Source organism: Lycorma delicatula, chromosome 12, assembly GCF_047948215.1.
Source record: "Lycorma delicatula isolate Av1 chromosome 12, ASM4794821v1, whole genome shotgun sequence".
Classification (NCBI taxonomy): domain Eukaryota; kingdom Metazoa; phylum Arthropoda; class Insecta; order Hemiptera; family Fulgoridae; genus Lycorma; species Lycorma delicatula.
In genome coordinates, this window is record NC_134466.1 from 26,881,105 (window position 1) to 26,893,928 (window position 12,824).

The 12,824-nt window shown below is 30.1% G+C and overlaps 1 protein-coding gene across 1 annotated transcript; it reads left to right on the forward strand.

Annotated features, from left to right (window-relative positions):
- The first annotated feature begins 1,311 nt into the window (after positions 1-1,311).
- On the forward strand, positions 1,312-12,573 carry LOC142333375 (uncharacterized). Its single transcript, XM_075380396.1, has 4 exons — positions 1,312-1,401; positions 5,892-5,960; positions 7,615-7,704; positions 12,467-12,573. The coding sequence occupies exons 1-4, from the start codon at positions 1,312-1,314 to the stop codon at positions 12,527-12,529; spliced, it is 312 nt and encodes a 103-aa protein (XP_075236511.1). The 3' UTR covers positions 12,530-12,573.
- The last annotated feature ends 251 nt before the right edge of the window (positions 12,574-12,824 follow it).

A 12,824-nucleotide genomic window follows, 5' to 3' on the forward strand; every position in this document is an offset into this window, starting at 1 on the left:
AGGATTCATGATAATAAATTAACAAAGAAATTTTTCCACTTCTCAAATAAAAAAGCGGAACTAAAATCGTTTGCAGTCGCTAAAGATTTAAAAGAAAAAAAACAACCGCAGAAGATACGGTGGTCTTCCAGAAAAGTAAGAACGTTTGTGAATCGCAAGTGCATAGCTACACTCACAACAATGAGTAAAGTCCAGCCGGTCTCAGGTGTTATTCTAGCGCTGTACGAATTTTCGTAGTTGTACTGTGACACGGAATGATTTTGCGTGTACTTATAATGAATAAAGAAAATGAAAATCCCGCTTGGTACGAGGTACAATTGGTCATACGTTTTTTTTGAACGCGCAAGGTATTTATTCAGTGGAAATTCATCATCAAATTAGTGTCGGATCGGATTTGGTGACAGTGTAATGAATGAAGGATATGTAAGGAAAGGGTGTATTTATTTTCGACAGGGAGAACATGCGTTCATGACGGGCAACACTCAGGATACACTACTCTCAGTGCTGAACAGCTGAAAGAGCAGATCGACAGATATTTTAAAGAGAACCAGAATTTCACGTTAAACCAACTAGTGATAAATTCTCTGTATGTTCACATTATCTTAAGATGTTAGTGGTTAGCTTTATTGATTGGCAGCAGACTTATTTGAAGACGGCATACAAAACCCAGAGTCACATTTTTAAAATACTTGAAAACAGCAGGGTATTAGATAGAAAAATAATTTTAAAAATTTAGCTTATGATAAATATATATATATATTAGTAAGATAATCACAATACAACTTTTATAAAACAAAAAAGGTTTTTATTTTATGGACGACCCTCGTATTAAAAATCGATTTAAAAATGATCAAAAACATGAAAGATTTCTAGAAAAATCACCTTCCAAAAAACAAAGACAAATTGAAACAGGAAAGAAGAGAAAAAACAATCAGAAAGAATGAAAAAATATGGAATAAACATTAAAAGAAAAAACAGAGCAGAATGAAAGTGGAACGCTATATTTTAGCTCACCCAAAATAGAAAAAAACTGAAATGTAGTCGAAAAAAAAATAATACTGCAATAATCTGATAATTGTAAAATCACATTGTGGACAATATCTTACAAAATAAGAGTACTGTTAAATTTTCATTTCTTTTGTGGATGGTTGCTTTATATCTACCATCTGGCTGGAAATATATAATACTTGTCTTTACTAACATCAACTCATTCGTAACAAAAGAAAGATTGGTTTTTCATTACATATTTATTTTTTATATTCCTTTAAATAAAAGTAACTACATCTGATTAAAATATTTATTACTTTGAAAATGACGGATAACTGGAAAAACTGGAAAAAAGTTGATCCAAAAACTAATAAATTGTGCATTACCCCTGATTATGTAAACTTTATCATTGATGTAAGTTTCGCATTATGAAAAGTTAAAGTTAAGTCTGAATTTAGTAAAATAAATAGATATTGATTGTTTATTTCATTACAGTATTTTTATAGAGATATCCAATATAGTTAATGTAGTCTATCAACGAAAATTTAATTTTCCGTACCATTTTAATATTCAGGTGGACTGAAATAAATTTTATTCGTTAAATGTTTAAACCCGGTTAAAAATTTATGTAAAAGTAATTTCCTTGAAAAGAATAACCGAAAGTTCGATTATCCATCACTTTTTTAAAAATTATTTTCCTTTCCGGTCAGTCGATAGAGTGAATTCATCCTCAGTGTTTGATATGGAAGAATTGAAAGTCGTGAAATATTGTACAGAGTGAAAATATTGTAAATTGATCAAAACGAATTAATAAAATGGATTTACAGAAAACTTTAACGACTAAAATTAAAACTAAATTAAAAAACCTTATTTACGTCGAACATAAAAGTTCGTTTTACGATGATTTAAAATCAAATGTAATTTTGAAATTGTATGGAGTATTTCCAAGTGAAAAAATAATTAAAAACTCAAAAGAAATAATATACAAAACAAATAAAATATCAAAGTTTTTATTGATATCCAATCTAATCGTACTTGTGTGGTTTTTCTTCATCGAACAAAACCAAATCGAAACTGCGAAGAGAATTATTTACATTATTAGGTTTTTATCTTTTTACATAGTATTTATATTAAACGTGATATTTTTAATTGAATACACAGTAAAAAGATTCAGGTCAGTAATCGAATCGATAGAATCGATCGATTTATTTATTAAAGGCTTTCCGATGAGGTTTAAAAAAAACAAAAAACCGATCATGAAAATTAGAAATGAACTTTGGATGCTGTTTACTGCATTTATTTGGTTACAAATCTTAGCTGCTACGCTTTATAAAATAGCACGAGAAAAAGAAATATGGTCGTTCATGTATTTTATCAAAATTATAGAACAATTTGTTTGGTTGACGTATATATGGATACTGCCTGTATATAAAATCATTTTGGCTTATCAGTTAAACGTAAGAGGAAAAATTATTGCCAGTCATCTCGTAGTATTTTGTGAGAAATCGGACGTCACTAATTGTTCTATGAATAAGGTTAAATGTTTGGAAAAGTATCGTCGAGCACACGATCGACTGGTGAAAAGTGGAAATCAAATATGTACAACCCTCGGATCGAGTATACATCTGTTTACAATAGTTTCATTTATCGTGGCATTTTACGGAACTTTAAGTGTGAAACTTGATGCAAATTCTTGGATAATGTACGAAATTATATACAAATTTCTAATTTACATCGGTATATTTTTGTCGCTAATATACACATCCCAGAAATTGGTTGAAAATGTAAGTTATTAAATTTTATTAAAATAAAAGCATTCACTGATTAGATATATTTTCAGAGGCAATTCATGTTTATACGTTTTCATTCATAATCGTTATTCACCTTTATACATAAATCATTCCGCTCAAAAATTCAGATATATTTTCAAAAACTTAGCTTTTACAAAATATATTTGTCGTTTTAAAAAATAAACAAAAAAAAGAAAAACATATTTACATTTTAATTGAATTTTTTTCTTTTTGTTAAAATACATACCAAATTAAAACTCACCAACCCTTAATTTACTTTTGACTTTTAACAGTCACAAATATAGAAAAACGAAAAAGTTTTTTTTTTAGATAACACTGTGAATTTATGGTTAATGAAAACAAAAACAATAAATTTACATTGAAATCGGATTAAAAGTAATTATTAGTTTATTACTAGCCGGTCAGGGAACAGAAGAATAATAGTTAATGCTTTTAAAATACTTTAATAAATGAAAGACAGTAATAATTTGATAGTTCGCTCAAGTTCACGCGCTCTCGTAAGGGAGATAATCGGAAATAATATTAAGTCTATTTTAACGATGAAAATCTTTTAAAAAATAAACTTTAATTTATATTCCTGTAAATTTTTACAAAATAAATATTCTTTTTATTTGGATAAACCTTCCTATATAAACTTATATACAAGTACAAGACTAAAGAAAAATACATAAATACTAAAGGCTTCAACACGATAAAATTTCTAACAATTACTATCATTCCAGGAATACATTCCAGTAATAGAGCTTGCATGCGCTAAATACTATATTTTAACTCCTCCTTCCCAAAATAAAACATACGGGGTTTGCTGATTAGCAGGCTCAGGTGTTGGTAATGCTCGTATGTGTGTCCGGTATACACTAAGAAACCACTGGACCGATTTAGGCGCGGTTTTTTTGCAAAATGGTCCGCGTTGTCCAGAGAAGGTTTAAAGCTATTGAAATCCTCGATCTGACCAATAGAAAGAAAGTTAGAGGTATATTAAACAGACTAGTGTGTTTAGAGAGTAGTTTGAATTAAATCCGATAGGTAGTGCTGTTTTTCTCGACAACTGAATTTATTTACTCGTACATTCTGACTTTTATAAACTGAATGGTTAAATTTTGTGAAGTTCCGTAATGTTCAGTTTCTTAATGCTTTATCAAACTTTCAATTGTATTACATGTATACTAAAATCTAGCAGTAGCGAAGCATTGCAGGGTCAGCTACTAATTACTAAAATTAAATACAATAATAAAATACAAATAGATATTTGATTAGTAACAATAATCCGTTTTATAACGGGTGACAAATTATTCGAATTAATTCTATCTAAATCTAATGTTTTTAAGTTTACTAAAACTTCTGGGTGATGAGCCTCATCAAAATTTAATTCTTAATGTCAAAACATTTTGGATGCCCACGACTTTCGCATGCATACTGTAGCTGGTTATTTTTATATATGATTTTACTATTATTAGGATTAATAAGATATATTCCTTGAAATGTTTTAATTATTGTGCCCTTATAATTTAACTTTTTTTTTCTTTATACGGTAGTATTACCAAAAAATATTACATTTCTGGTATCCAATTAATTAAATTTTCATTAACTTCTAAAGAAACATATTTACTGTTATTAGTATAAAAAATAATTTTTTTCTATAATTTATCTCTTGTGCGATATTATTTCAAATGAGCATACAGGTTCGAGTACATTTTACCATTACATTCACTATTTACGCCTGTAATTTTTTATTTCCTAATTCTAATTTTTGTTGTAACACTTAATTTACTTTTTTTATAATTGTCATATTATTCTGAACCTTTTTTTGTTGGAACAGAAATCAATTAATACAAATTATAATTTAATTGTTCTTCGGTTAGCGACTTAAAAAAATGTATAATATCATTAAAACTAATCTTACAAATAACTTTTAATAAATTTTCAAATTCTCCAATGTTCTATAATTTTGGATGCTATTGTAGTTCTATACATAATATTTAGAAAACTTCTCAATTTCATTAAATAACTCTCTAGTTGATATAAAACATGGATGCAGCGGTCCTAATTTACAAAACGTCAATGAATTCTCAATATCTTGAACTATACTTAAAATAATATTATATAAAATATTTAATCGATTAAGAAAATCTCTTAATTTTTCTAATTCAATAAAATTACCAACATCCCTCCTTATTCATCTCATTTATGATTACCAGATTATTACTTAATTCCGTGCCTTATATTAACTGTTTTGTAAATTCATTTATAATATCTGTGTTAACATAGTATCGATGATTAGTTTGACTTACAATATCATCTTGTTCGTAATAAGTTATATTTAATTGATATCAAAATATTACTTACAGTAAGAAGATGTATGTATGTATGTATGTGCAGCTGAATGTATATTCTTAGTAAAAGGAGAAATAAAAAACTTAAAAACTAGGATCAGCAAAAGGATATGACAGTCAGAACCTATGAAAAAACAATAAACTTTGCTGGAGGGTAAAAAACTACCAAATATGATTAGGAAATGTAATCTTGCGTTTTATAGATGGTTGTGAATGAAGAAAACAGATTAATCAAGGAAATCGTTGACCAAGGAAACAAATGAAAGACAACTAGAAAACGTTTTAAAAGTTCAAAGAAGATCTAAAAGAAGAAAAAATAGTAATAGACAAATTTAGACAAAAATCTAAAACACTTGAATGGTTCTAGAAGGAAAGAACAGGAATAGAATGAAACCAACCATGGAAAAAAAGATTCGGTATATAAATGATAATGTAATGGATACAAAAAAAAAGATGCCAACAAGTAAAACTATTTAGCATAGCGACCGGTGTCAAAAAAAAAAAAATTAGCCCCATATTACCTAACAACTCAAACTCCTATTTTGGCATGATATTCTTTTACACATTATAAGTAAACATAAAAAATTATTGACATAAGAAATAGGATTCATTAAAGATTTTCTACATTATCAATGATTTCAATTGCATTTTCTGCCAAATCTAATATTTAATCATTAAATCTAATATTTACATTTAAAACACAATACATAAAGAGACTGGACATTCCTACTTTTTTTTAATCTTGAACAATTTGTTTCAGAATGAATTGATGCTGAATACACTATTTGAATTTTCAGAACGCAATTTGGATACCAACTTACAATATCAGGTAAATATACCATCCTACTTTACCTTTAATTTACAATATTTAATTGAAAAGCTAATAGATAAAACTGCTATCATTAAGTTTGAAGAAGAAAATGATTAAGCGCTACAACTTCTTTGTAGTAGCAGAGTATTGGGACTTCTCAAATGTATTATTGAAGAAAGGCCTTTAAAATGTAGGTCTTATCGACAATTACTTATGATTAGTTGGAAAGGCTAGGTCCACAATGAATATGAATTCAGGATTCTCCATACTAGCCCAGAGATACTTAAAATTTTTAAGAGGGATAAAGTAGACTAATTTCTGCAAATATTAAAATATCCAGAAATACGCCCTTTCATGTTACATATCTTGAGGGAAATTCGTGGTAAACTCAAGTCCAACACAAAGGAGAGTTTGAAAAATTGAAGGGAGTAGTTTTCTAGTTCAACCAGATTTTTATACCGGTCAGCTGTAGACAACATTGAATTACATAGAATAATACCAGTCATAATTTAAACTCCTAACTGTCAAAAGATAAATATGGACAATCTTTATTTGTATTGATAAATTTTATACCGATAGATAGAGACATATTTTATCTACTTATATTGTATATGTGTCAATCTCTCTTTGTTTGTTGGTTGTTATCAATCCACAGATTATTTGCAATGAATTTCCAAAGCCTTCTCTCTTGAGCCGATCGCTTTAGTTATTCTTGGGTCGGGCAATTTATATCATTCATTATCTCTATTACGTACTCCAACCTATCCCTTCCTCTGAGGTTTTACCTTCAACTGTCATCTTCAGGGTCCCCTTATGTCTCAGTATACATTCAGTAACTGTGTCACTTATTTTTTTTTTATAGTTTTCCAGAATGTTCTATTCTCATTAATTAGTGATTTTATTCATCCATAATATTTTTAACATTTGCCTACAGCATCATGTGTTGAATTCTTCAAAATTCTTTTTCTCTATAGTAAAACAGTCCAGCTCTTGCTCCTGTATATTGTTAAACTCCACAGTGTTATGAAACAGTCTCTTAAAACTGTCTTCAAATTTCTAAAGTAATGTTATTGGTAGTTAGTTATTTAGTAGCTCTCTCTTTTTGTTCTCGTTTCAAGTTTTTTCTCATTTTTATATATTTTTTGCTTCTACTATCTGGTATTATGACAATCCTTAAACATTTAAATAATTTGTTCTTTAGTTCTATTTTTTAATTTGTTTCTACTACATTAATATATTTTATTTGTTTCTGTATTAATATATAAATTGTATGTTAAAAATTGAAGACATCCATGTTCATAATGCAAGGAACAAAGACATTGAAATATAATTTAAAATTATTTTAAAAGATAATATTATGAAAGGCAGAGAAATTAATAAAACAACTTCCAAAAAGCATTAAATATTTTTAAATTGAAAATTAATTTTAAATATCATCAATTAACAATTTATCCCATTTAATAAATGAATTCCTGTTTTATTATATCTTGGTAATGAAAGGTTTTTATTTTTTCAGGGGGGAATTAGACTTATCAAGATAATAATCAGGATAATGTTTATGAAGTTGCCCAAATAGCTTTCTCAGTAGAAGAAAATAATAATAGTAAAAACAATATTTAAAAATTAACTATCACCATCAAATTTCTAATTTTTCAATTTAATTCTTGTTTAGGTAGACCATTTTATCCATCAGATTTCAGTTAGCCCAGCAGTATTTGAGGCAGATGGTTTCTTTACAATTGGAAAACACATGATACCAGCTGTAAGTAAATATCTTTTGATATAATAATTTTTTTTCCTCCTCTATGAATCATGAAACCTTGCCGTTGGTGAGGGGGCTTGAGTGCTCAGGGATACAGAGTAGCTGGACCGAAGGTGCAACCATATCGGAGAGGTATCTGTTGAGAGCCAGACTAAGGAATGATTCCTGAAAGAGGGCAGCAGCTCTTTCAGTAGTTGTTAGGGGCGTGAGTCAGGACGACTTAAACGGCCGTATCAACATCACTCAGTCCTCTGAGTACTGCGCAGCTGAAAGCAATGGAAAACTACAGCTGCTTTTTTTCCAAGAAAATGTGGCTCTCTGCATTTTCACATACCAATAATGGAGGCGCCTTCCTTGGTAAAATATTCCGGAGGTAAAATAGTCCCCCGTTCGGATCTCCGGGTGGGGACTACTAAGGAAGGGGTCACCAGAAAAGTAAAAAATAACATTCTACGAGTCGGAGCGTGGAATGTTAGAAGCTTAAAAAAGGTTGGTAGGCTAGAAAATTTAAAAAAGGAAATGGGTAGGACAAATGTGGATATAGTAGGAATTAGTGAGGTTCGGTGGGAAGAGGAAGGCGACTTTTGGTCAGGTGATTTTAGAGTAATTAACTCAGCGTCAAATAATGGGCAGGCAGGAGTAGGTTTCGTGATGAACAAGAAGATAGGGAGGAGAGTGGAGTATTTCAAAACGCATAGCGATAGAATCATTGTAATAAGGATAAAATCAAAACCTAAACCGACAACGATTGTTAACGTCTATATGCCTACAAGCGCCCATGATGATGATGAGGTAGAGTGTGTATACGAAGAGATTGATGAAGCAATTAAACACGTAAAAGGAGATGAAAATTTAATAATAGTTGGAGATTGGAATGCAAGCATTGGAGAAGGCAAGGAAGGAAATATAGTGGGTGAATACGGGCTGGGGAAAAGGAATGAAAGAGGGGACCGACTTATAGAGTTTTGCACGAAGTATAATTTAGTAATTGCCAACACCCAATTTAAAAATCATAATAGAAGAATATACACTTGGAAAAAGCCAGGCGATACTGCAAGGTATCAGATAGATTATATCATGGTTAAGCAAAGATTTAGAAATCAACTCGTTGACTGCAAAACTTACCCTGGAGCAGACATTGATAGCGACCATAATTTGGTGATAATGAAATGTAGATTGGGGTTTAAAAACCTGAAGAAAAGATGTCAGATGAATCGGTGGAATTTAGAGAAGCTTGAGGAAGAGGAGGTAAAGAAGATTTTTGAGGAGGACATCGCAAGAGGTCTGAGTAAAAAAGATAAGGTAGAAAATGTAGAAGAAGAATGGGAGAATGTTAAAAAGGAAATTCTTAAATCAGCAGAAGCAAACTTAGGCAGAATAAAGAGAACTGGTAGAAAACCTTGGGTTTCAGACGATATATTGCAGCTGATGGATGAACGTAGAAAATATAAGAATGCTAGTGATGAAGAAAGTAAAAGGAACTATCGGCAATTAAGAAATGCTATAAACAGGAAGTGCAAACTGGCGAAAGAAGAGTGGATTAAAGAAAAGTGTTCAGAAGTGGAAAGAGAAATGAACATTGGTAAAATAGACGGAGCATACAGGAAAGTTAAGGAAAATTTTGGGGTACATAAATTAAAATCTAATAATGTGTTAAACAAAGATGGTACACCAATATATAATACGAAAGGTAAAGTCGATAGATGGGTGGAATATATTGAAGAGTTATACGGAGGAAATGAATTAGAAAATGGTGTTATAGAGGAAGAAGAGGAAGTTGAGGAGGATGAAATGGGAGAAACAATACTGAGATCTGAATTTAAGAGAGCATTAAAAGATTTAAATGGCAGAAAAGCTCCTGGAATAGACGGAATACCTGTAGAATTACTGCGCAGTGCAGGTGAGGAAGCGATTAATAGATTATACAAACTGGTGTGTAATATTTATGAAAATGGGGAATTTCCATCAGACTTCAAAAAAAGTGTTATAGTTATGATACCAAAGAAAGCAGGGGCAGATAAATGTGAAGAATACAGAACAATTAGTTTAACTAGTCATGCATCAAAAATCTTAACTAGAATTTTATACAGAAGAATTGAGAGGAGAGTGGAAGAAGTATTAGGAGAAGACCAATTTGGTTTCAGGAAAAGTATAGGGACAAGGGAAGCAATTTTAGGCCTCAGATTAATAGTAGAAGGAAGATTAAAGAAAAACAAACCAACATACTTGGCGTTTATAGACCTAGAAAAGGCTTTCGATAACGTAGACTGGAATAAAATGTTCAGCATTTTAAAAAAATTAGGGTTCAAATACAGAGATAGAAGAACAATTGCTAACATGTACAGGAACCAAACAGCAACAATAACAATTGAAGAACATAAGAAAGAAGCCCTAATAAGAAAGGGAGTCCGACAAGGATGTTCCCTATCGCCGTTACTTTTTAATCTTTACATGGAACTAGCAGTTAATGATGTTAAAGAACAATTTAGATTCGGAGTAACAGTACAAGGTGAAAAGATAAAGATGCTACGATTTGCTGATGATATAGTAATTCTAGCCGAGAGTAAAAAGGATTTAGAAGAAACAATGAACGGTATAGATGAAGTCCTACGCAAAAACTATTGCATGAAAATAAACAAGAACAAAACAAAAGTAATGAAATGTAGTAGAAATAACAAAGATGGACCACTGAATGTGAAAATAGGAGGAGAAAAGATTATGGAGGTAGAAGAATTTTGTTATTTGGGAAGTAAAATTACTAAAGATGGACGAAGCAGGAGCGATATAAAATGCCGAATAGCACAAGCTAAACGAGCCTTCAGTAAGAAATATAATTTGTTTACATCAAAAATGAATTTAAATGTCAGGAAAAGATTTTTGAAAGTGTATGTTTGGAGTGTCGCTTTATATGGAAGTGAAACTTGGACAATCGGAGTATCTGAGAAAAAAAAGATTAGAAGCTTTTGAAATGTGGTGCTATAGGAGAATGTTAAAAATCAGATGGGTGGATAAAGTGACAAATGAAGAGGTATTGCGGCAAATAGGTGAAGAAAGTAGCATTTGGAAAAATATAGCTAAAAGAAGAGACAGACTTATAGGCCACATACTAAGGCATCCTGGAATAGTCGCTTTAATATTGGAAGGACAGGTAGAAGGGAAAAATTGTGTAGGCAGGCCACGTTTGGAGTATGTAAAACAAATTGTTGGGGATGTAGGATGTAGAGGGTATACTGAAATGAAACGACTAGCACTAGATAGGGAATCTTGGAGAGCTGCATCAAACCAGTCAAATGACTGAAGACAAAAAAAAAAATAATAATTTTGCATTTATATTTTTATTTTGTATGTGTGTTTGTGTGTTTGATTGGGTGTGCATGCATGAGTATAACAAGTTAGATATTAAAGCCTATTTAGTGTTTTATCATAATAAATTTAATTTTGTTTTTTAGTTTCGTTGACCGAGGACCACATGAAGCAACAATTTGCAATTCTCTTTCTTCTAGTATTCTTTTGATGTTTTTTTAACTTTCTCTCTTCTGACCAAACTTTCTTGGGATTTTTCTCCTTCTCTTGGAAACCCTTGAAATCTTGTACCAAACGTTTTTGAACATTTTAGGTCCATTGATTTCTTCTTTTTTTTTGTTGTAAATGTGGTAGAAGATTTGTTATGTGATCCTGTCATCATTCATTCATAACGTGATAGAAGAATTTGGCTTTTATTTATCTATTGTAATCGTACATTTTCTCAATAATATTATATTTAGCTAAAACTTTGATTGGTCCTTTGATTTTTCTTAAGATTTTTTTTTCTATTGCACTTATTCCATCTGATTTCAAACTTAAGATTTATTTTGATATGTTCATATCATGTACTGAAATGATTACAATCAAAATGGCATTTTGATACCTTCTGGATTGATTATTGTATTGCAATATCTGAGTTTGGTTTTAACGTGATGTTCATTTTGTTGTAAATATCTTTTTTTATCAGGCTAATTTCATTTTTATCCTTCTTTTTAAATTAAGTTCTTTATGTAAACCATTAATTTGGATTATTTTCCTTAGATATTTAAATTTGACTACTGATATTACCAGATTTCATATTTAGAAACTTGGGTGAATCTTTGATGTTGGTCCTGAATTCTCTCTTTCTGAAAGAGAAAATTTTAATTCTACATTCTCTGGAATTTCATTTATGTTATTTACTTGTTTCTACTACTGTTTTGAGACTATTGTTATGTTCCAATTTCTTTCATCTTCTTTTCTCATTCTCTTATTACTTTCTCATTAAAGATTTAAAAAGAATTTGTGCTAAACCCCCTTGTTTTACTCCTGTTTTAATTCTAAATTCTTTCAACAGTTCTCGCATGAATTTTACTTTGGATCTTGTGTTTGTAAGGGACTGTATAATTATGTTAATTGTTTTGGGATTTGCACTAAATTCTTCTAGGATGTAAAATAAGAAAATTCTATCGATTGAGTCTTACTCCTTTTTGAAATCTATAATGATGTTTACATAGTTTTATGCCTTGTCATTCTATTCTTGATTATTATTTTAAGGTTCCAGATTTGTTTTGCACATTGCATTTCTTTTCTGAATCTTCTTTGTTATTCTCACAGTTGTTTCTCTGGCAGATTCTGTTTCATTTTTACGTGCTTTTGAAAGTTTTTTTATGCCACAGGTACGAGAAAATCCCTGTATAGTTATTTACATCTGCGTAATACAGTAAATATATATTTTTGTTTTTGCTTTCTGTTACAGTGCTTGGATAATTTGGTCACATATATCCTGTTGGCATTACAGGTAGAGAAGGATTTCTTGTAAGGAGTTAGCTTGTAAAGAAATTCAAATAACTTTCAAAAGCACACCTCTCTAAATTCAAGTCAAAAAACAAATGAATACAAATGCTACTGACTATAATCAGTTTCTGATTAAAATTCTTAGTTTTTTTTAATTTTCTTCTAATTCATACTTATAATATTTTTAACGGTTTTTTTTTGTTTTTTAATATTAAGAAAAGGCTTAAAAAATTTTGATATAATGAATGTTATTAAATAAGGAGACCTATAGTCAAAAACGGTATAAAAATAATGAGTAAAAGACAAAAATTAGAAAGAAT